The 25,837-nt window shown below is 38.5% G+C and overlaps 1 protein-coding gene across 5 annotated transcripts in view; it reads right to left on the bottom strand.

Annotated features, from left to right (window-relative positions):
- The window catches only part of KIAA1328, a 179,621-nt gene that overhangs the window by 13,251 nt on the left and 140,533 nt on the right, over positions 1–25,837 (bottom strand). For all 5 annotated transcript variants that reach the window (XM_083883481.1, XM_083883483.1, XM_083883484.1 and 2 more), the window contains exon 10: positions 22,920–23,028. In XM_083883481.1, coding sequence (XP_083739607.1) covers positions 22,920–23,028 — 109 coding nt within the window. The remainder of the gene's footprint in view (positions 1–22,919; positions 23,029–25,837) is intronic.

Genomic DNA, 25,837 nt, shown 5'->3' with positions numbered 1-25,837 from the left:
GGGTACCTCCCATGGGGAGTGGGGGGCAGTGTGTATATGTGTGTATGTGGAACTTTCATTGGTCTGGTGGAAGGCCCCAAAAATTAGTCTGGGGGCATTTAGGGAATCTTTGGTAGTTGATGATCCCTTCACAGGGACTGCCTCTCATTTAAACAAAAAATGCCCCAACAGATCTTCCCTCAGAGAAAGGGGACAGTTCAACAACTGAGGAAGTTATGTAAGGAAGAGCAATTAGCAAAGCAAGAAGCACCATCTCACCTTGCAGGACCTAGGCTCTGATAGTTCACCTCTTCTGCCTCATGCAGACTAGCATATGTACACCCAAAAACTCACCTCCTCCCTCAAGAGATGCAAACCTGGCCCCTCCACAAAGCACTCTGGCACCTCCACAAATGGGCAAATGTTATGAGTCATTAATCATTAATAGTCCAGTCTCTCACAGCATCTCTGCAACAGACTGGAAAAATCATCTCTTTTTCTGACACTTCCCCCATGTATACTTCTTCATCTAACTTTAATGAGCTTGAAAGTCTGCATGTTTCATCATGGGAGAAGAAAAATTTTTAGGTCTATAAGTTTGAATTAGAAGTCTAACTATTTAGACAGATAAAGTTTGGTAAAAGTAATCTTCTAAAGTCTCCAAAAAATTCATCAGGAGACAGAACACCAAGAACTAGTGAGTGTACAAAGCAGAAGGAAGGCAGGGCCACAGGCAAGAGGATAGAGATGAGAGTACGGAGAATAGACCACAGTAAGCTTTGAAACTCCTCTTTCAATGAAGAACTTTCACCTTTGCTTTTATTGTAGAACATAAAACTCCAAATACAGCTCACAGAGCAGCACAGAGATGCCCAATCTGGGAGGCTGGTACCATTGGGATCAAGCTAGTACAGCTGGGTCAGAGCAGAACTACGAGCTGGGTAGCAAAATCCACCCTGGTCAGGCATTGCACAGTACACAGTGCTGTGAAAGCACTCCTGTTATCACCTCTGCATTACTAAAACAGACTGCTAGAAATTTGTCTCCTCAGCCACTAAAATTCTTTTGGAAATTTTATTAGAAACTCTCAGCATTGGCTCTTAATTAAGTAAGTATCTAGTAGAATTTATAAACTCTAAATGTAAAGAGTTTTGTAGTCTACCACTAATATAACAGAAAACATCATAAACCATTATGATTCAGAAAAGATCATTAACCATCCACATTTTAAAAAGGAAAACAAAAATAAACTCAAGATGGCACAGACCCAAATCCCTCTTTCCACAGTGTGTCTTTTCCACTGCTCATGCAGCAGGAATACAGCTCTCTGAACACCGAGAGGTCAATCTTACTTTGTCCCATATTTCCAAACTGAATGGGAAGGAAGGTTTTCACATCATGAACACACAAATATTGCTGATGCGCTGGGAACCATAAGACTACTTATGCCCAGGATAGCTGGTGAGAAAACACCTGAAACCACTTGGTATTCCTTCTGATAAAACCTACAGGGTGATTAGAGCTCAGACAGTCCCACAATGTACGTACCTAAAAATTGGTCAGACTATGCAAGAATGATGTGCAGAACTCATAACTGTGCAGGATATTAAAAAGGACAGTGCTCTTGAAGGTAACCATAAAGACTACTTGCCTCAATTGGCTGAACAGTGATGCTTATTTATTTACACATTTGGGACATACCAATGGATTTCTAATGTTTGTCTGTTTTCCACTGCTGGTAAAACACATTATATTTCTCACGCACTGTCCAATTTTTAAACTACACTATTGTATTTTCATATCATGTAGTCCCATTTAGCTAATAATACCATTTGTTCCTTCCTGGAAAAAAAAAAACAAACCAACAAAAAAACAGCACCACTTCAACAAGTTTTATATTTGGAGGAGCAGGAATCTCCTTATGAGGCAAAATAACTAAACTTATTAGAGTCATAAATACTCTGTCAGCAAAATATATGTATATTTCTTTAAACAAGCAGTGTCAGGTAATATTTGATCACTATAGTTAGAGACATCTTTTCATTTACAGTCTCTGAAAATTTATTCTTCAACCATAAACATGTAGAAAACACATGGAATGTCTCTGCAAAGTGATGGCATTTCAACAAAGCACACTGGCAATACCGTTTTGTAGCTGCATGGGCTTACTTTATTTAACTGTATATACCAGAGGAAATAAAAAGGTTTATTTTTATATTACTGCTTATCTTTTCAACATAAAGTTCAAAGTGATTTACTAATGTTACATGAATTGCCTTTGAATTACGGTATAGTATTGTGCCTAAGTACAAAGCCTAACACTATTTTGTATTCATAAAACACCAGCTGCCCCCAAGCACTTTACAAATGCTAAATACAGCTAAAAACACATTCAAGGGGTAGGAAACAGATCAATTTTACAGAAAATTAAACAGTTTATTGTTATGATAGAGCAAATATCAAATCACTGTTTGACCGGAACAAACAGGGTAAATAAAAGCAGAGAAAAAAACAGATGCACATAAGAAGTGGCCTGAGCAACTTCCAACTATGTGAAACATGAAGACGCCACACTAGTGATATAACCCAGGGTTATATGGAAGAAACAGCTCATCATCCACACCCAAGCTAACCCAAGCTCTACAGGTGAAGGGAAGAACTCAACCCAAATTAAAGGGTCCTAAGCACTTTCTGCCATCTTTAGTCTGGCATCCACAATTACACCATAAGGGATGAGAGATAATCTCCATGGCTTGTCCTTTCAACGACCATGTACCAACCCACTGTCCATAAATTTGCCTAATTGTTTTTTCAACCTGCAGTTTCCACAATATTCTGTGACAGCAAGCTCAGGAAGTTCACTGCTATTGACAGACATACTTTTGTTTTCTGTTTTAGTACCTTGCTAGTGTTGCCTTAAGGATTGACTGCAGTTAGTCTCCTTCACGTTGTGGAATCTGGTAAAAAACAGCTGCACATTCAATTTATCTACCACCTTCACAATTTGCACTGATCATTTTCTCAGTCTTTTCCTATCCAAAGTCATTGCTTCTTGGCCTCTCCTTAAACTGCTTCATCCTGATGATCAAATGAATTGTTCTATGCACCAAACTTCCTAGCTTCCACTACAACTTTGTTGAGAGGCAAAGACCAAGCAGAATCAAAACATGGGTACAGTAATACCTATGTATCCACAAGCTGCTGAGAAATTCCAGAAAGGTTTGAACTCCACAAATCCAACCACCTGCTCTGAGTTCAATATCATGTAGGCATGGTGTTGATGGGTCTTCCCCAGGCAAATTAAAGTTTCATTCACTCAGTTTTTATTTGCCTTTTTGGAGTTGTTTGCTACTGATATATCATTCAACTACCTAAAAGAAGTTAGTATTGAAACACATGAATTTAGTAGGTTACCCAAGAGAGTTTGCTGTTCACTTCTCACTCTAGGTAACTGATGAAAAAACAGTCCAGTGAGTTCCTGGGGGATCCCTCTGCTAACTCTAAAAATGAACATTAAGTCACTTTGCTTGCTATCATTTAACCAGCAGTAAATCCCTAGAAGGAATTGTCCTCCAATCCTACAGAAACTTGATTTCTTTAGCAACTCTTGTCATGGAACCTAGGGAAAAGCGTTTTGAAAATCCATAGGATGAGCTGATACCTCAAATTCTTTCTTCCCCACTCCCTGCTCTGTGAGAATAATCCAAGTCTTAACCAGCAGGATATTTAGCCCAGGAAACCTGAGATGAATATGTCAATGAACACTAGAGGCAGGTTGAGTATGAAATGAAAGCTGAGAAAGAGAAGCTGATTTTGCAGTCATTCCCTGAAAGGCCACACATCAGGATAAGGGAGCTTGTCTTTCATGTGTGGCCTGCACCTTCAGTGACCAAAACACACCCTGAGGGGATATTCCCATGTACTGAATGTCAATACACCAAATCAGAAAAAACACCCCCACAACACAGTGAAGAACAATTCATGAGGCTGAAACACCAAGAGAAGGAACAAGATGAAATTGAGAATTAGAGACAAAGGGACGTGACAGCCTGACACTCCCATTTTACTTTCAAGCAGGTTGGAACTCAGAGCAGATACTTCACTGTGGAGCACAGGAGGAGGCAAATTTAACAATGCTATATATGTGTATTTAAACCAAGTCCAGGTAGAGATATACTTCTCACTTGCAACAGGTCTATATCTTCCAAAAGCATTTCAGAGTTTCTTAATTCTTAAAGGAAAAGATTAGACTGCAGACTATTTCAAAGCAATTAAAAAAAATCTGAGCCTTTTATTTAAAATATATCACACAACGTAAAACAGAATATATTTATACAGTGTCCTCAGCAAGAGCCTCCTGGAGTGCTGTAAAACCCACACCCACATAATAGAGAGCTTACACTATCAGAGACTTTTAGAGAGCTCTCCGAGGCAGTATTCACAGAATCATAACCTAGAGACAGAAAAGACTTATTAGATCATCCAGCCCCTCTCCCTGCTGACAGAACTGCTCCCTACAGTGTACTTCCTCACATTTGTTGCTAACAATCAGCCTCTCACTACTCTCCTTGGAAAGCGATTCCACAGCCAAATATAACTCATGCTATCATTACCATTATTACTTATTTATGGGCCGCAGTGTAACCTAAAGGGCCTTGATCAGGATCAGGGGGCCCAACTCTAGTATCAGCTGTAAGAGCACTCCTCTCTCCAAAAGAGCACACAGTCAAAAGAGGTAAGCCAAAGCCCAGTAAGAAACATGCAACATACCATTAAGGAGATCAGAATAGTATGGGAAGTGCCACAAATGTTCCATAAATTTTTGCTTCAGAGTTTGTTGGGAGGGAAAGGTATGTGTCACGAATAAGAACATCTTTCTGATAGTTACCTAGAGATAAACAAAAAGGATTTTCTTCTGCCAAACTTCATCCTATTAGTTATGGCTGAAGATCTGGCCCAGTACTGAGAAATCTATCTTCTTTTTTTGATGCAAATACACCTTAAGTATTTAAACAATGTTACATTTTTTCGTTCTGCTCCAGTCTCAGTCAACATTTATCTGAGGCACATGTATTTTAATATTCTCTCATAAATCAATACCTCCAGCACTGCAACAGATTTTGCCACTCTCCTTCCACCTTTGACAATTTTTTTCCAGTAAGCAATCACCCAGAAATAAGCACCATAGCCCCTAGAGGGGCTGCACAGAAATAGAGAGGAGATCAGCTCCCTCCAGCACTCACACAATGCTTGTCTGAGCACATTCAACCCTTTTGCTGCTGCTTCCTTGCTCCACAGGTCCCTCCCTTACCTGTAGGTCTTGCAGAGCAGTGAATTCAATGCCTCGTTTTCTGGGGTTACTAATAATTATCACCAAATCGTGTAGAAAGCAGCATTAGACATTACAGCCCTTGCACAAGGGAATTTGAGAGAAGCAGCAGAATTGAGTAACAGTATCACACATCTGCTAACTGAAATGTGGTATGCTTGGCAGTGTTCTGGGACAAGGCTCCCTCCCCAGCATGGTAAACAGTAGTAAAGAGCTGAAGAGGACTTGGACTTGAAAGAGCCTGAGGACTCTGGTTGGCCCCTGGCCATTTGTTGACCAAGCAGTGCTAGCGCTCTAAAGGACACCAGATCTAGCAACAGCATCTCAAAACCTTGTGCCCTAAGGCAAAACTGATAAAGAGATTCTTCCCCGCCCCAGTTTTCACCCTGGCTTCACCTGTGACAGCATCCAAGCACTGTAATTACTGAAACAAGAGTTACTGCTGCTTTCATTCCTCCTTGCTACACAAGCAGGAGATTTTCATTTACCCGCTCGTCAGAGACCAACACCTGCTTTCCTCACTTTTCCACACTCCCATCTCAATGCTCTCAATCCAGTTATCCTACCTCTTTGCTGCTGGTAACTCAGCTTTTGTTATTTCCCCACTGGACTCAGACCCTGGTGCCCTGTTACCAGCCAGCCAGATACAATTCAAAGTGCTGCTTCACTGTTTTTGTCTCTATGAGTTTTTAGTAGCTAAATAATAACTAAGTAATTAAAGACAGAGAATAATAAACACCACAGATCATTTCTTTTAAGGTATGGCTGCAGGCTGCAGCTGAATTGGTATAACTGAGGCTGTAATAATTCTGGAAGGGGAGGGTGAACGATGACATGAGTGCTGGGAAGTAAAGAAATCTTTTAAATCAGATCTGCCAGTGACAGAAGAATAATTTAGAATGAAGCTTTTGTACAAAAGAGAGAAATTACAAAACCAGGTAACTACCAGAGTTTAACAACCGCCTTCTGCAATCACTCTGTTCATATTGTCCTTCTCTCCCCTCCCACACAGCCGCTTCTGTGCCATCAAGTCTGAAAGCTATTCAGATCAGAAAATGAACCTTGGTGTATGTACAACACCTGGGGCCCTGATTCTGCTGTGATACTACATAACAACTTTGCACTTCAGAGCACACTTAGCTTTTATTCCTTTTAAGCACTCTGTCATCACAGCAGATCTTCAGCAAGATCTTCATTCTTTATTGTTCTGGGCCAAAACTAAGCTGTCATCATCTTTTCTGCCATACTTCATCCCCCTACATCTCTTGCCTTAACAGCCTTTCTTTTCAATTTTTTACTTACAAGTTTGTCCCCAAGCATTGTTCCTCTCAAAGCAAACTCTAATTCAACGAATCATCTTCAAAACTATGCCTTTTTCTTTTATAATGTACTAAGCCTCTGACAAAGTGTTGCACATGTAAGTCATGGTACAATCCTGCACCTCCTCTCTGCCAGCCTCAGTGCTGCTCCTCAGTTTTGATTTCTCTTCCACTTTTCATCTTTTCTTCCTAGCACAAACTTTCAGCAAAGCTGGGACTACCTCACCCTAGAACTTTGTGAGTTTTAAATAACTACACAACAACTTTAAGAGGCATGGCTTAGGGGGAAAAGAGCCCCACCACATATAGTTTGCAAAGTCTATCGCCATTTACATGGATTAGCAACCTGTCTTTTTCACAAGCTCAGTCCGAATTCCCAGCTGCCAGAAAATAAATCAACTTTTTGCTTCAGTTGTACAGTCACTAGGAGATCTACATAGTTCTAGGTCAAGCGTTTATACCCTTTTTATGATTCCAAAGTTTCTTACCTTGTCATTTAGTTACTGAACTGTGAGCTTTCACTGACTTTCTAACCATTGTGGCAAGAACTGCAAGTAACTCTGCAAGATTTAAAACCTCACTGAGCAGAAGAGCAAAATCAGACTGCAGTAATTTTAAGTATATACTGGGGCGGAATCGTGACCCTATGGAAGCCAATGGATGTTCTGCCACCATTTCACTGGGGTTAGCTTTCTTCCCTGCCATTTCTTGTGCTGGAGTGACTAAATATTGCAAGCCGTCCATTGTACATCCTGGAAATAAGTTGGCTCAGAATGTTTTCAAATAGTTTATTCTACCATTCTATTTTCCCTTTTTTCCCCTTATCCTGGTAAATTATTTTTACATACAGTCAATTTCTGTACCTAAACAGCAATTCTTCTCATAGTTCTGCATGATCCTTCCTCTCCTGCTTGTCAACTTAATTTCTTCTGCTGTGGCATGGAGTGTGTAATAGCAAATCTAGTACTCAAATTCTTCTGTTTCTTAATTATCTCTGCCCTGTCAGCTATATCAATGAAAACAAGTTGGCATTAGACAACTCAGATACAAGTAAACATCAAGTTGTGATAATATAGAGTCCTGCATTACTGTCATTATGGAAAAAGCTGTTTCAGGGAGGCTTAAAAAATTAAATAAGCCCAGCACTTCTAAATGGCCAAAAACCTAAGGATATCTAAATTATTCTTCAATATCTTAATCATCTGGGAGAATCATGATCTTATATAATGGCCATTTTAAATGAAAGGTTTGCTCTCTGCATGGTTACCACTTCCTTTCTAATTGTGAATTAAAGTATAATTTAGGATGGCTGTATGCCAACTTGACTAGAAAAATTTAGACAGTAACTCTGGTTGAAAGAAGAGGGAGGAAAGCAGTTAGATTTCTTTAAGTAATAGAAAATCACTCACCAAGTTGTACTTTAAAACAAAATGCTAGAGCTTTAACTTGACAAACTGACTTGAATTAAACCATAGAAAAAAGTGCTTGCACTGTAAATCTTACAGGGCAGAAGTGATGGTAGGTTATCATTCTGTTTATTAGCATGCACTTTGGAGAGTACAGGGCAAGTATGGATACACATTCATTCCATTTTTGCTGCACATTACTGAAAATACTTTCCTCATAAATAATTCATAAATGCATTGTCTAAAATTTCAGATTCCAAAAATATAACACCGTTTTCAACTTTATGCTTGCTTGGTCTTCAAAACAGAAGCACACAATTGGATGGATGGACTTCACAAACCTGATAAGAACCCATCAGTCAGAATTATACTCCAGAGGTAAATGCAAACATCTCCCAGTCTCTGATCCCTGTAAGCAAAGCCATGATGATAGACCCTGTGCTTGTGCTAGCAGTCCCTTGGTAGGGAACAGATAGAAAAAGAGAAATGGCAGAAGTAACCACATAGTGAGGTGTGGTGGAGCGCTAGTAAGTTGAAATTGGGTAGAAATCCAGAGTAATTTAAATTTAAGATATATTAACAGTCAAAATACCAAGACCGAATATAGCTTGTCTTGCAAGAAGCCCATTTTTCAGACCAGACTGCACTAGAAACTTGAGCTCTGCTTGTTCTCAGCTTTTTACTGGTATCACTTTGTTTATGACATAGTAACTGGCATCATCTTTATGTCAGCTATGCTAGCACAAGAGAGGTGAATAGGTTCTTGCACTTCATCTAAAGTCTCATTCCTGCAGGGAGAATAGTGTCCACAACACACAAAAGAATCTGAAGTATGCTTCACAGGCTACAGTGCTTAGGGTTTATATACACTCTGATTTCCATATCTTGCTGACATTAAATATGTAGCTTATACTCAGTTGGTTTTTATCTTTGTACCACATTCAGAAGCCTGACATCAGATAGCAACTGCCTTTCAGCCAGATTTGCATTCACTTTTTCTGTACTACTCACCTCCCAGTGACAGGCACACACAATTTTGGGTACCTTATCTAGAGAAACCTTTGGTGCCCAGCTTCTAACAGAACAAAAGCCCATGGATCTCCCTATGCACCAGCTCTTTATATGAACTCATTCTCTCCAATTTGCCTGAGAACAAACATTGCAACTGAGCTCAAATACTTGGCATCCCAACACACTGACTGCTTGGGTGCAGACTATATGTGAAAAAACAATGCTCTCATAAAAATTGTATTCCAGTACCCAACTGCTGTAAAACTTCCCACTTGGTGCCCCAGTGTGGAAAGACTGAGACTGTCTGTCACTCTGTTCATTTCCAGGTGTGCTGAACTCTCTGGGGTAATATTTAAATCAGCTGAGATTTCATACATCAAAGATGAGGATACATAATTCAAGAGGAGCCACTGAGATAAAACAGTAGCTGTAAAAAATACAGCGTGTTGGTGGTGCCTGGTTTAGCATGTCAAAGAGGGGCCACTGCTGGAGAGGAGCCACATGCCACTGGCACTGGAGCGGGTCGTGTGGCAGAGCAGGCACAGCCACTGTAAGCTTCACAGAGACACAGCCACCAAGCAGGTCTGGCACTGTGCAAGTATGGGGTTGCAAGGCACCCTACAGAAAAAAACATCAGTGAGGCATGGAGCATGAGGCGCTCAGGCCCAGTGTCCCTTGGCTATAGTCATCACACGCAAACAACCTCTTTCAAAAACTTTACACAGGTGGTAGGTGTCCCACTGAGATAAATTACCTACTTTCAGCTGCTGAACAGATGGGCAGGGAAGTGAAATTTTAGTTTGTTCACTCCCAGCAGAAACTAGCAAAGATGATCTCGACTGCTGCAGGATTACTTTTCGATAACCACACACCTGCGAACAGTCCATGATTCTGTTAGAAACTATGCAAGGTCATTAATACCTTACAAAATAAGGCAGGGCACTTAACAGCTCAAGAAACTGATGCTAGGTCTCTCATTCCCATATTCTTCAGAATATACTCTAGGCTGAGAAACGCCAGAAAGTGTACAGAGAGGGACCTCAACAGGCAGGAGAAATGGGCTCACAAGCATCTCACAACATACAACAACAGAAAATTCCTGGTCCTGGACTTGGGGAGGAATAACCCCAGGATCCAGCACATGGCAGGTTTGACTGGTTGGAATGTAGCTTTGCAGAGAAGGACCTGAATACCTATTGTCCTGATAAACAAAAAACCCTGAACGGAAGATAGCAAAGGCCAGAACTGCTGGAAGGTTGAGGGAGTTGATCCTTCTTCTCATCTCAGCACCAGTGGGACACAGATGGAGTGCTGCGCCCTGTACTGCACTCTCCAGTATAAGAGCCATGGACCCAATGAGGATGATTAAGGCTTTGATATATCTGACACAAAAGTAAAATGTGAGAAAGCTGAGACTGTTCAGCCTGGAGCAAATGCAGCTCAGGGTGATTTCACCAATGGATATAAATACTTGATATGGCAAGGAAAGGAGCTAGAGCCAGGATCTTCTCTGGAGTGCCCAGTGAAAGGAAAAGAGGTAATGGGCACAAATTGAAATACAGGAAATTCCATGCAAATGGAAGTAAAAAGTTTTCTTGGTTTGTAAGTGGTTGAATATTGACAGCTCAGAGAGGCTGTTCATCAACAAAGACCTAAAGAGCAAAGACTGACTACCAAGGACTAGATGCTGACCTACCACACATGCAGTGCAGGCATGATACAAACAGGGAAATTTAAAAAACCAATTAATGCCTGAGAACCAGGAATCTCCATAAACAAATCCAAACATTAACCAAGGACTTCTGCCCAGAAAAGTTTGCAGCTCATGAAAACCAGGATCTATGGGAAACTTGATGATATATTTGAACAAGGCTTTTTCCTTCCTTTCCCATATACTTCACCAAGTCATTTGCAACTATTCACATGCAAATTTATCACAGTGTGGCCCAAACTCTGTACATATTCCTTCTCCTTTTCTTTTTTAATAATATGGTCATAGCCACAGTGTAAAAAACTCTAAGAAAAAATAGTTTTAGTATCTTCCCTTTAAGCTTGCAAATATTTTCCTGGCAGAACTCCTGAGCTAACTTTACAGCAAGATCTCTCAAAGGAAAAGAACTTAAAAAAAAAACAGTACAAAATGAATGTGACCCAGGGACTTACCCTTCTATGCAACAGCACAATCAGAGTGCACAGAGACAGTGAAGTCCGCAGGGCGTGAAATTAAAATTTTCACACAGATACAATGAAGTAATAATACAGTGTTACAACCTTGGAACAAAAATCTTCTGGTTTGAGTAAAGTCAATGTCATATGATGTTATGGTTTGGGCACTAGTAGAAAGGGTCTGCTGCTAAAAAGTTCGTAACATAACAGAAGAGGCAAAAGCAAGAAAATGGTACAGCTAATTACAATGAACCTGTACTTTCTAGTGATCCAGACATCCCTTAAGATGCTCATCATAGTCGAATCTGGCTGTCAGTGCAGGCTGAGTTAAGAAAACACACTTATCTTTCATGTCTAGAAATCTAGATGCTGAGAGGCCATTAGGAGATAAAAAGATTGGCAAGGAAGGGGAAGGGAGAGAACAACTCTCTTATGAGGTCAGTTTGTTGCCTACAAATGAGGTAGATATACAGGTTCAAAATTCCAAGCATATGGATAAGAACAGGGATGCACAGAGCAATTAACGGAGTCAAGCAGAAGCTGAGATGAGCAGCAGCTGGAGCACTGTTAAAGTCCTTCTAGGAATTGGTTCACCTATTACAGTAAAAAGAAAATGCAGTGCTGGAAGAACACTGGCTCCTCAGCAAGGACAAGGTCATCAGAACAAGAGAGGAGCTTGAAAAATTCTGGGTAGAACCAGGCATGAGGGCACAGACACTTTAGAAGACCATGTCACATCAGAGTGGCACCTACAAAGCAAGCAACCTTTGTACTGCAGATACAACAACACAGTCCCACAGGGAATCATCTGATACTCTGCAGGGAGCAAGAAGCATTTCATTTATGAGAGTATGGAAAAGTCTCTCATAAATCATAAAGTTGCTTGTACATTAAGATGTTTCACAGAGATCCAACGGACTGACAGACATGCATGTATCTAAAAAATATATTTACAGGCCTGAACTCTGTGGGGGAAGAATGGGAATTCAGTAATATTGCCCATCTCAAACCACAATTCTGTGATCACAGGCACAGAAGTTAATGCATGCAAGAACTACTGGCAATGTATTTCCAGTAACCCTCTGGAAATGTAACAGAGAAAGTCAGTCTAACAGTGCAAAGGTCATTCCTTGCAAGACAAGTTTCTCATCCTACTGATCCAAGGCAGTACAACAGAGAAACATACAGTCAAATGTGACTTAATAAAAACTTCGAGTCTTCAGCTTATTAATTTTTTTAAAAAAAATTCTCATTTCATTCCAGTGATTTCATTAGGTAGACTTCTTCATCTTTATTATAAAATAATCAGAACTTAAATGTTTCAATAAACCCAATTTCTGTTTTAAGTAGTAAAAGATGATTAAACACAGATGAAGCAAAAACGAAAGTTAAAAGCACAATGGCATTAGAGGCTTTCAGAATATACTTTAAAAGTTGTTAAATACATAAATTATATTAGTACTCTAGAATATCTTTGATAGTTTTTACATTAAAAAAAACAACTGTATCAACATCTTCTTTTCAGAGAATAATGAAATAGTTTGGGTCAGAAGGGACTTTTAAAGGTCACCCAGTTCAACCCCCTGTAATAAGCAGGGACATCTTAAACTAGGTAATTTTCATTATGTTCTCCAGCAGTGTTGTTCTCCAGGAACAAAGCAAAATACTTGAAAACTTACAGATGGGAAGAAACAAAGGCAAAAACCAACATTCAAGTAACCACCATTAAAACAGAGCTGTTAGTACAGGGCAGATACAATATTACTCTCAGTAAAAGGTTTAGATTCCCATCATATTTCCAAATGATTTCCTTCCCAACATACTCCAACTAAGAGAAATAATTTGTTTTTCCCCCCTCAGAGAGCTATAAAGTAAGTACTATCCCAAAAACAACACAAAACAGATAAAAATTAACATACGTGGCCCTAAACTACTGGGGAACTTGAAACATGCTGCGCGGGGAAAATTAAATGTTAGATATAACCAGAATGTACAACTAAATTAATGATGATAAACAGCAAGATACTGTTTTCCTTCAGGATTATCTAAATGTTGATGAGATAACTTCTGTGCTCTAGTCACAGCCCATCACAAAGCCAAACTTAACAATGATCAATACCATGTGTTTTTGAAAATGAAATGTGACCTAGGAAGAGAAAAAAGTCACATCTACAGTAGAAACTGGTGCACTCACCTTAAATAAAGATCTGTAAACAGCGACTACAACAACACTCTGTATCAGAAAGCTAAAGGCATGTTACCTGACTCAGGGTTCCTCAAAGTAAAGCCAACAAAATAAAAACATACTCAGTTCAGTAGTTCAAAGTCCAATATTCTTAACACTAAAACACCACCATTACTCTCCCTAAACAAATGTGGAAGATACATTGGCTCTTTCATTACCCTACCCAGGAAAAATCAGGACCCAAATCCTCTGTTATGATATCCTATTGAACTCAGGACAGATACGTAACATGGTAAGATTGAGACACAAGCCCAGACACTGGGTTTTTCGCAATTAGAAATGTCTTAACAAGGATGATAAAAGACAATAGTTATTTAAAAATATATAGCTACTTAAAGATCATTATTATAATCCATATATTAAGAATTACTTTAAAAGCTGTATAAATTAGAGGAAATTACAACAACAATCCTGAAAAATGTGGACTTTAGAAACACGACAATGATAAAAGGTCAGGACACAGCTTACTGCTGGTTTCTTCTTCATCTACATCATCTGAATAAGCCATCTCACAACTCTGTCTGATATCCACCAGTTTTTCCAGTAGACAAGACAATAAAGAATTGTTCCCTACCCATTTTCTGCAGGTCACTTTTAATTTTATAAAATTGTAATAGTATCCTAAATGTAGCCACCTCTTTTCCAAACTGAAGAGTCTTGGTTGTGCTGTTCATTCCATAAAATCTCTCACAGATCTGGGAGCAATCCATTGCACTCCCCAATCAAGACACAGTAACCACTATTGAGCAAAAATTTGCTACAGCAGTCTTTCACTTCAGAACTGAAAACAATATAAAAATGAGAAAGCCTGTTAAAAATAATAGTCATACTAGGGCTCAAAAATGGAAATTCAACCTATGGAAAAAGACTTCAAAAGGATGAAAAGAAACCCTACCAGTTTAAGTGAAACAATAAACTGTCATCCAGTCAGGTCTAAATAAAGAAAATAGAACAAACTGGTAGCTCAAGGAAAGGAAAAAAAAAACAAACCACAAACTCACAACTAAAAACCCCACAAAATCAAACTCCAGAAAGAATTCCCAGCCACAGACTAAGGGTTATTCTGCTGAAAGCATTAGGTCCAATAACAAATCTCAGTTTTAAGAATATAAAATATAGGAATTTTAAGTTAAAGCTAGAAGAAATGAAGTGATGAAAGGAACAGGATAATAAAGCCACAGGAGAAAAACTCAATGAGATGAACATATATTCACCATGTGGGAACTTCCAAAGTTTCTGTAGCTACAGAGGACATAGTTGAAGACCTCTTTGTATCTGAGATGTCCTGCAAATAAATTACAGAACAAATCAACGTGAATGAACAGTAATGAATTACTGGGATCAGCTGGTACTCAAACTTCTGAAGAAGCTCAGGTACGAAAAGCTGAACTATTAATTGTAGCATGTAACTAAATGCCTAAAACTGCTTCAGTTCTGGGCAAATGCAGGACTTTAGTTCTTTTTTAAGTAATCTGGAAGATCAGAAATCTACAAATGAAGAGGTCTAATGAAGAAGCAGATTGATAGAAATTATAATAAGGAATTAATAAACTCGATATATTGGTAGAGACTATATACAAAGTTTTCGTTCACTAGGGATCTCTACAAGATTAGTAAGATTATTATGCATCTAAAAAAGGAAAGTATAGTTTATATGGTCTATCTGGAGTTCCGAAAGTCCTCCAGCAAAATCTATTATCAAAGACTTAAAAGCTGACATAAACTAAGAGAAAAATCCATTAACGGATAGATAACTGGCTAAAACTCAGGAAATTAAGAAAAAACATTAAAACTGGTCTGCTATAAAGAGGCCAGAGAGGTCATCCATGGAGCTCACAGAAATCTGTGAGGGCCTGAACTCTTTAATGCATTCACAAGTGGCCTAGAGAAAGGACAAATAAGGAAGAGACATTTGCTGACAATACCACCCTATTCATGGTAGCTCAAAGAAAAGCTGAATGTCTTTATTGAGGCAAAAAACTAAAATACCACAAAGGCTTAAAAAAGTATGTTAAAATCTGGAAATGGGGTAAATCAGACACTATAAAGCAAGCACTGGTTACTGTCCTTAAGTGACAGAGAGGCAGGAATTTATTTTTGAAGCAGGAAACTCATCAGCTGGAAATAACTGATGAAATACCTGAGAAGACAGAGTTGTGTCTGCCTGCTGAGACCATCCCTGGGTGCATGGCACATCTGACAGGCAGGGATGGGACAGAACTGGTGCAAGGCCCTGCTCAGACCAAAAATCACTGCAGTACCACAGTCACTGGTGTTCGAGTTACAGGGCGTCACCAGGTCACAAGAGTTCAAAACAGGATTCTCTCCAAAGCAGCCATGATTTTTATTGAAAATGTTACCACACCACAACCTTGTGTCCTGCTGAATGAGATGCTGCATGCTCACAACCAGGCATATACATACCATGTCCCAGAGTGGAGGGCTTTACATCTTTGATGCCTAAGCTCTTTGATTCATAATGCAAGCATTAAAAGTATATTAATAATCAGGGCACTGACCATGCAGCACATAGGCTAACCTTGCATTTGCTTCCAACCCATAATGAAAATAAACAACCTATTTTTAGTTCCACATATACACTGCAAGAGGGATGAGGTGCCAGTGTCTGTTACTCCAGGCTTATTTTACAGCTCACAGGATAACAGGTATCACCAAAAGGATATTCAGCTGATTCTAAAATAAAATAGTTAGGGTAACTAGCTCAGTTGTCTGAAGATAAGAAGAGAAATTCCACCCTAACTACACAATCATCACAGTTAAACATCATTACTGCATGGACGAGCCAAGCACAAAGATATGCCATGGCAAGATCCTGACCTAAGGAGTTGACAGTCTGAAAGGAACTCAGGAAAGTAAAGGAGAGAAGAAGAAGGGAATGTATTAAGCATAAGCAATGTGGTGGTAGAATGGCAGACACATCTTTTGGAATAAAGGCTTCTTAAAGTAAGATGCAATTATCCTGCATATATTATCCATTAATTCCTCTCACCTCAAAAATAAAACAAACCTCCAAAAAACAAAAGGAAATGCTCCAGAAAGATAAGAAGAGAAAATATTACAGTACTAGGAACAAAACAGTTGCTTAGAGAAGCATGAAGACAGGAATCAAGGCTGATCTTACCTTGCCAAGCTCTCTAGAAATTGCCATCACAGTAATTCTAAAAAATGTTTTTAAAAGTATAGGGGACAGAGCATTCAAGGTATCAGTGCAGGAAAAAGAGGGGGTTTTTTGGTTTTTTACAAAGGAGTACAGGAAAATTCAGAGGAATCTGAAAATACTTTGAGGCTGTTTTCATTGCTGTGATTACAAATGCAAACAGGAATCACATTCAATGAACCAACATTCTTTGTAAGATTTGACACAGTATTTCAGAACCTGCAAACACACATGGGGAAAAATTGTAAAAAATAGTAATTAAAATAACAATGAAAATGATGCAAAGAGTCAAGTCAGTTTCATAACATGATCTGTACTCTATTTTCCTATGCTTATTATTACTTTCAAACTACAATCAAGTTATTGTCATATCACTAAATGATGGAAACCTTGCCAACTACTTCAAAACTGACATGTTTTCTGTTGCACTGAGCATTCCCAGAAGACATTTCCCCTCATTTTAATACAAAATCCTGTCAGATCCATGGAGCTGCAAAAAAAATGTGTAAAGGATATGTAGCTGTAATAGACCTCCCTCAACTAGTTGAGTTTGGAATAAAAGACGATCAAAAAAGACTCAAAGATCCAGTGCTAGATTAATGCAAATATCTGCTTGTTTGCAAGTGTACTTTTTGATTAAACTGGCATACATCAAGTACAATTAGAAGGGTTATTTATATCTAAGAAATACATAATTCTGCATTTTAATGAGGGTGACAATTACAGCCAACAGTTGGTAATTAACATTAATCCTTTTGCACTGCAAATCAGAATTTCCCAATATGATTTTCATTGTTAGCAATGGACACACCAAAACTGTTATTGCAAAGTAGCTATTAGGTAGGCTGCTTTGACACAAATAGGTGTTTTGTTACACACAGTAAAGAAAGAAGCCAATGATGTGTTAAATTTGATAACCTCAGATGTAAATACAGAATGTCACTTCAAAATTTACTTGATGTCTACAACACAAAATATAATCAAGGCTTATAATTTTCATGGCCGAACCCAATTCTAAGTTTCCCAAGAGCCAGGCTTCACAGGTGAAATCTGATTTCAACACAAGCTGAAAATCTCCCATCATTAAATTTGGTTTAGATCCCAGCCCTGGGTTCACAGCTGCATTTCCCCCCAAGACCTCAAAGCTTTTAGTGGTTGTAACCAAAAAGAGCAGATAAGGAGGAGTGTTTGCCCAATTGGTACCAGTTTCCACAGCAAACTCTGGAGCAACTACTAACCACAGAAATCACTACTGAAGGATTTCAAACTGTAGCAAAATCTTATTGCAAATCTTTCTTTAAGCAGGTTATCAATAAAATTTTGGTTCTCAAACTTGCTGAATTTTAAATCACAATCTTCTCAAATTACTTTAACATATTTCTATTCTTCGAGTAAAAATTTCTCTGAAAATAAGTTTCATGTCTCCAATGAATGTTGAACTTATTAAACACTTCCTTTCTGACATCTGTAATCTTCAAAGAGATTATTTAGATTTGCTGTGTGTCTTTCCAAAAGACAAGGTATTTCTATTTTAGTCTCTCAGTTGTTTTCTTTTCAGAGAGAAGCAATAGAAAACCTTTTTCACACTGGTCTTTAACAGTACAAGAGACCTAGCCCAAATCCTTTCTAAGGCAAAAGATCACAATGCAGCCAAGTAAATGAAGCCTCTAGAAGAGTGCTGAGGTGTTCACCACCTGGGTCAGGCAAATGGAGGGGGATCAGTGTCAGATACAAGTAAATGAGAAGGTAGAAAAGTAGAACTGTTAGCAGTAAGCCAAGAAACCTACAATCCACTTCTTACAAAGAACTGTAAAATTCACATTTATTTTGTAAGTATGATATAGATGGGTTATTTCTACATACAGAGGTACCCAACTAAAATCAAGATAAGTGATATTAATGTCCTATGGTCAGTATTATTGAACCTCGAAAGCAATAAAGTATGAGTCGATAAATATTACATTTGCAACATAGTTAACATTCTTCTACTGTCTCTGGCACTTATTACACATTGTAACCGCAAGTCTACAATACATTATTCATATTTGGGGTGTCACTGAGTGATGGATTGCTGTAAGAGAGGCTGTCCTTTAAATAAATCAACAAATAAAAATGCAAATGTTAACATTTTCAGCCACAACTTTTTCCATCTTGAATGGGGAATGAAAATTTCACATTATATCGACAGCCAGCAGAGAGAACAATTAACAACCTACACTGTGAATAAGAGAGATTAATTTGCCAATGTCTGGTTTTATCACTTGCATATGGAACTACATTGGACTTTTTGCACTGCTGGCTTTCTCAGGGAGTAGGCAAAACTTGTGTCTCCTACCACATTCAGAAACAAACTCAGCTCCCTACTCCAAACACACTTTTAATTTCTATAAATGCTGCTAAGTTAAATCTGGAATGAAAATTTCCTGGTCCTTTTCAATCTTGAGTGGTGTCTGATCCTAAGGGAAAAAAAAAAATTCTATTTCCTTGGCAATTCTTGCTTAGACTCTACTGTATTAGGAACTTCAGAAATCATCTTGTTGTCCATATTTAAGCATCCAAAATGCAAAGATGTGAAAATCAACTACCACATAAGTAAGACAAAAGCTTGAATCTCATCACTGTCATATTTCCTAACACTCAGCACAACAGATCTGCTTTAGACTATACCAGTGTGCATTATTAAGTATACAATTCTGTACATTATATTTTACATCAGATATTAATTTGCTTAAAAGTCCCTGAGTACACATTCACCTGAGATGTGCTGGGCAATTGGGTAAATAGTTTTGTTTTTAAAATGTCCCTAAACACAAATTTACACAAAACAATCTGTTTATAAGAACTCAACAGGCTACTGTAGTCTAACAGATAATAATACAGCTCAAATACAGCATTCATATTCAAAGAACTTCTAAATCACTTCTTTTATTAGCTACAAAAAACTCCACTCCAAGACAATGCATTCAGCAAGTATGAAAGCTTTGATCTGAAACTGCAATCAAAAACCACAGACTTAATGCTGAAATCCCAGACCATCACACAGTCCCTTAATTTACCTAACTGTTCTTGAATTCGCTTTTCCAAAATGAGAAACACTACAGGAGAATTATCTGTTTCCATGGTGAGCAGAACAAACTTTGCCTGTGTCTTTTTAAGTGCTTAAATCTGCAGTGTTATAGGACTTACTGTGCCAAACTCAAAGCTACATAAGGAGAAATTCACAATTGCAACAGGGCTGTAATCAAATTAAATGGTATTTCAGAATGTACAGTTTATATTTTTTTTTTTTAATTCTCCCAGAAATAGCTGAATACTTTAATTCAGAGCAGTTTCAGTTCTGTATGCAATACAACATTTGTTTTGCTGAAATCAGTACCTGAGCATAGCTAAGGTAAGATCTAGTTTATGTAAAAACCTCATTATGAAATGAAAGCATCAATATATCAGTACTTCCTCTGTCCAGCTCCTCTCCAGTTTAGTAGAAACACACACCTTCTCCTCTAGGCAAACACCAGTTATGAAAAAAATGTACCTAGTCACCAAAAAGTTAACATTTAACACAAGCTTTAGGAATAAACCTACTCTTCCAAATTTGCCCATCCCCAATCTTGCCTGTGAAATTTTTTCACAAATATTTTTGCTTTGGTCTAGATAAATAAGCACATGGAGTAGAAGAGCTTTCCAGACCTGCTGTGATTATAATTTCAAGGGCCTCATGCAGGTGGTGGACACTTGGCTTAAGAACATTAGATAACCAAACTTGCAGTGTTTGCCCATGTTATGGAAGGCAGCAACAGACATGCACAGAAGCCTGACAGGCAAACAAATTCACTATTAGCCCAGCTCCAGACGCCAGATAACAAAATGCTGAAGTTTTTCTTTCAGAGGTATCACTGAAATCACCTTGTGCACGCTCATTTTGCAAGCCTGGTCCTCCTGCCGCTCCAGCACTAAGGCTTTCAAGGTTTACATCTACCCGCTAGGAACACTTATTTCTTGTTCATGACATGATTCACTCTGAGACAGTAGGACTGAGAAAGTAGGGCTGCAGCAATTCTTTCTCAAGCAGGAGGTAGCTGTAACAAACTGAAGCCTCCAGTTGAGCCCTGCCAAGGTAGGCTATCATGCCAACACATCTTCTACCTGCCATGCCTGCTTACCCAGCCAGCCCTTCCCTGAAGTTGTGCTAGCACCCTGATGCCTCTTGCTGCCAGGGAGCTTCTGTCGCTTTCCAACACCTTCTCTCTGGCAGGCTTTGCATTGCTGCTGCTGCCGGGTGCCAGGGCTTGTGCTAGTTAAAGCTGGCACAAACATGAGTTGAATCTAGTCCTATAAATTTAAACAGTCAAAAGTAATTAGGTTTACATGTACTGCTGAATAAATAAATTTGCTCTTAGGCTAGGGCTTTGTGTTGCAAGTTTCAGATCTGTGCCAACTGTTGTGGTTAAGCTGTTAACCCCCCCAAATCACAGCTCATAATGAACATGCTGACAAACACTAACTTTAGTGGCACAAAAGCAGCAATAATTCTCAATATTGATTAATTTAGTTAGTTAAACCTGCAGTCTAAGCTTATAACCATTCAGTGATAAATTGAGACTGACCTGCTGCCCAAGCAGGTTTTTTGATGAAGGATAGAATCAGCTTTAGGTCTCCCCAGAAATACTCGTCCATTTACCATTTTCAATTAGAGAAGGCCAGGAGTAAGGGAAAGCACAACATGGCTGTTTAACCTAGTCAATAATACCTACAGCACCAATGATGAGAAAGAAAGGGAGGAAGCATGGGAGAAAGCGCCAAGAAATACAGGATTTTTCATCAACTGGTAAAATAATATTTTAATGATGACAGCTAATCAGACTCCTTTTACTGATCACTTTACCTAGTATGATTTCTAACAGCATATTTCAACAAATATTTTACTCCCCTCTGTGCAAAAGAATAGACCATCAATTCTCTTGAATAAAATTTCTTTTTCTGAGCAGTTTTCAAATGATGTGCATAATACTAGCTATACCTCAGTGCTTGAATGGAATCTCAACCTAGCACTATTAGACAGTATCAAGCAGTATCTTTACATACACTTTATCTGCTATGCCTGCATTGCAAAGGTAACCATTGCCTCTGAGATGCTTAGGCAATCTTTTGGCTTCTGTTAGTTTAAGCATACAGCTACTTGTGGGAAACCGCCCAATCTAATTCAGTTCTTAAATCCTCCAAGAATTATCACCCTTCCATCAGAAGAAAAAAAAAAGTGTTTCCATAACAAGTAAGTACAAATTAGTCAATATTGATAGTGGTTTTTCACCTATTATATATCACAAGTTCTCTTAGAAGATAGAAATAAACTGCCAGCAGCTGCCAAGAATACAGGGATAATATCAGGCACACATTTTCCAAGTCCACTGGGCCAAGAGAAGATTAAATCTGACTCTAGCCCTCTCATCCTCCAAGAAACATTTAACTCTTCTCATGAACAGGTGCACATTCCTGTTATGCCACTGCACTGTTATCTAACTAGTGGCATAAAATACTGCAACTTTATATTTTAATCTGCTTGTATTTTGTTGCTTAACTGAAGATTTTATTATGAGAAAATGTGGGATATGATAAAGAAAAGCAGGGATTGTATGCTGTTCTTCTAGGCATTTACCACTAAAAATGCAATCCTGCCCAAAGAAGACAAGTTGTTTTCAGACTTGTAAGTGTAACAACAATGCTGCTCTCAGTTCTTTCACTGGAACAGAAGTAATAATGCTGCTTTTCCGGTGCATTTAGTGCAGACATATAGTATAATCAGGAACTGCTGACTTAATGTGATTTTGTTGCTTGTCATTAAACATAAAATAACTCTCATACAAAACATTTTTAAAGAAATGCCATTTTGATAAAAATGGGGAGGAGGCAGAAAGAAATGGAGGAGGCAGGCAAATGGCAAGTGATTAAAATCTTCAAGCAAATGTAAAACCTAACGGGGTTAACACTGTCCATTAAAATTATTTACAAAGTGTCAGGACTTGGAACATAAAATACTTTCTGTTCAAAATCTAAGTAAAGTTAAAATGTTAGAACCTGGCATATTCTCGGTTTTTTATTCTAACATGCAACTTAAGGCTTACTATAAATGTCAAAAAGATATGGCAGGTTTTGGTTCATATTATTCAGCTTTTCAAATTATTCAGTGCTAGTATGAAACATCCTAGAAATTCAGTCACTTCCCTGCATCTAGAAGAATTTGATAGTTGTGTTTGCAGAATCTTAAACCAGAGATTATCCAGCAGCTTACCATGAAGGGTCATGCTGAATCGGTGATACGGCTGTGGTTGCAAGCACTTTGCTACTGCTCATCAACCCAGAAGACATGACTGCATCCTTCCTAGGTCCTGAAGTTGTCCCTGTGAAATGAAGACAAACCAGGCATAAGAAGCTAGACATTTCAGCATAGATGTTTCTCAATTCTGCCTTATTACGGAACATCGGGACGAAAAACTGAAACAGTTTTCAAGTGAGAAATATACACAGAGAAATGACAGAGAGCTCATCAGCCAACAGTACTCTTCACAGCATTCTTTTCAGGACCATGCAGAATCAAATCTGTAGAATAAGACAAACTCTGTAGCCTCCATCTTACTGCCCAGAGTTTGACACACTTGCACTGCTAATATTCCTTAAGTGGCCCACAGGATTCAACTTGTTTCACAGACACAGTTCTCATGACATGCTTTAAGATGCTAATTCTCCAAGTGTAAATATCACTACAACAGTGCAACAGTTTAAATAAAATAGAACTGAGAGTCTATTCCTTTCCACCTCCAAATAACTCTTGAATTAGAAAATTATCTAAAGGTTTAAAGGTGAAGTTTGGAGGTCATGTGGTTCAGTCCTCCATTCAAACAGCATCAATAGGTTTCAGACACTTGCCATAATAACTGCTGAATGTCCCCACTGATAGAATCTCACTGTGAAACTCCTCTGGTTCCACTGTTCGACCAGCCTCATAGTCAAAAATGTTTCCAGTATAGCTAATCAGAATTGTCTGAGTTGTGACTTTTCCCTCTTGTCTCTTGAGTCACTGATGATGACTTCCAAGAAGTCTCATTCCCGCTTTTCTACACCCTCTCCTAAGGTTGCTGAAGCAAGAAGATCCATGCTGAGTCATCTCTTCTTAAGGCTAAATGCATCCAGCTTTCTCAGCCTCTTGCTTCAGCTCTATGGCTGTCCTGGCTGCCTCTGCCAGACTTCCTACAGTTTGTCAGTGTTGTCCATGCACTGTGGAGTCTCAGACTGGACAGAGCATTTACAGACACAGTCTCACTAAGCTAACTGGGGGGGAAGTGTCATTTCAGCACTCTGACGACTATAGTTGTATGATTATGGCCCTGGTAAGAGGTCCAGGTACTCTATCACACAGGCACATCACTGATTCATTGCTGTTCAGCAGGACACCTCATTCTTTTCTGGCAAAACTGCTTTCAGGGTTGTCCTGCTACATGAGATCAGTTCAACCCAGTTGAAGGATCTTGGCATTTCCCTTTGCTGAACCTAAAAAGGGTTCTGTGTAATCATTTCCCCAACGTGTTAAAGTCCCTTGAATACTATGTCCTGTTCTCCAGCATACTGACTGCTTCCCCAAGCCTGCAAACTTGCTGAAGGTGCACCCTGTCCCACTGCCCAGGCTGTAGATGTTCAGCAGCTAACCATTATGAACTGGCTGCCAGCTGGACTGCAGACAGCCCTCCAAGGCTGGTGGTCCAGGCAAGCTTTCACTTGCTCACCTGAGAACTGAGTTTCATTCATCAGATTTAGTAAGACAAATAGCATCCAGGTAAATAAGAGGTAAAGGGCAAAAGGAAAATTAGGAGCTATCTGATCTACCATACAAAAACCTGTGAATTTGGACTTTTTTAATCTAGCCTAATTAGTTGTGTGCAACTAATATCACTTAACTAGAATCAATATAGGGAAAACTAAACATATCAGCAAAAAATGAAGTCAAAGCAGTGTTTAGCTCCTTATGTAACCCTGTGATGACCAAATATTTCTCAGCTCTGTGAACAGAAGCATTACCTATCAACCATATTGAAACATGATGCAACACAAAGTTGTAATTCCAGCTTCAGTGTCAAATGTACAGATGTCCAAGGAATTATTTAAAACAATGCATAGATCTAAGATTTATACAAATATATACAGTAAACCCAAATACAAAAATTCAGTAAACCCACATGTTTTAAGATGCATTTTAGGGAGACTAACAAAAAAATATGTTATCATCCTGATATAATGAACTGTGTTTCAGCACCAGGCAGTGAAAAAATCTTTCCTAAGAAAGAGTTCATTATCAGTGAAGGAAGTCTTGAAAATATCATGGGGATATATGCTGATTATGTGTCCCTGGTAACTTGATAGTGTGCCAATCCATGATGAGAAGAGTGGGTGTGCATATGAAGACTGGAAGCCTCTTGCTTAAGAGTTTTGACTTTACGATCAAATAAGAAGTATTTAGAAACCATTTTGTGTGACAGTGGAATGAGGCAGCTGGATTTTAAGAAACTAATACCAAAGTAATAAAAACCTTGTTAACATGGGAGAAAATATTCAGTTGCTAATACGAGACAAGGCTGGCACACTTTCAACATACTACATACACAGAAAATGAGAGGTATCTCTGCAAAGAAAGACAATATATGGAAGTGACCAACACAGCCTTGAGGGGACTGTTCAAATGCCCAAGTCTGAAAAATATTACAAGAGTTAGAAACAAAAAACAAGAAAGGGAACTCAGCAGGAATTTACTGAGGCTGTAAGGCTACACAGATATAAAGCAGAGGAATCAAGAAATCCCAAATAAATGTATATTAAAAAAAAAAAGGTTTAAAAATACATCTTGGAAAAGGCACGCAAGTTTTTCAAAGGAAAAGAAACACTCAGGAACAAGCAAATATATAAAGATGATTAAATCAATAACATTCCCAAAAATGTCTAAGCTATTACTAATTTTAAAATATATTATGAGAAAAAAAATAAAGAAAGGGAAAATTGACAAGTAGAGGATAATGAAGACCCCGTTGATGAATAATACCTGCCTATATAGAGTTGATGAAAACAAACTACCAAGGGCAAAAAAAAAGATACCAAGTCTTTAGTCTGAAGGATATATATTTCAAGGCTAAAGGGAATTAGTTAATGAATTTATGAAGTGAC

This window comes from Zosterops lateralis, assembly GCF_965231275.1.
Source record: "Zosterops lateralis genome assembly, chromosome: Z".
Lineage (NCBI taxonomy): Eukaryota > Metazoa > Chordata > Aves > Passeriformes > Zosteropidae > Zosterops > Zosterops lateralis.
The sequence above is the reverse complement of the archived record's forward strand: the minus strand, read 5'-3'. Positions and strand labels throughout refer to the sequence as shown.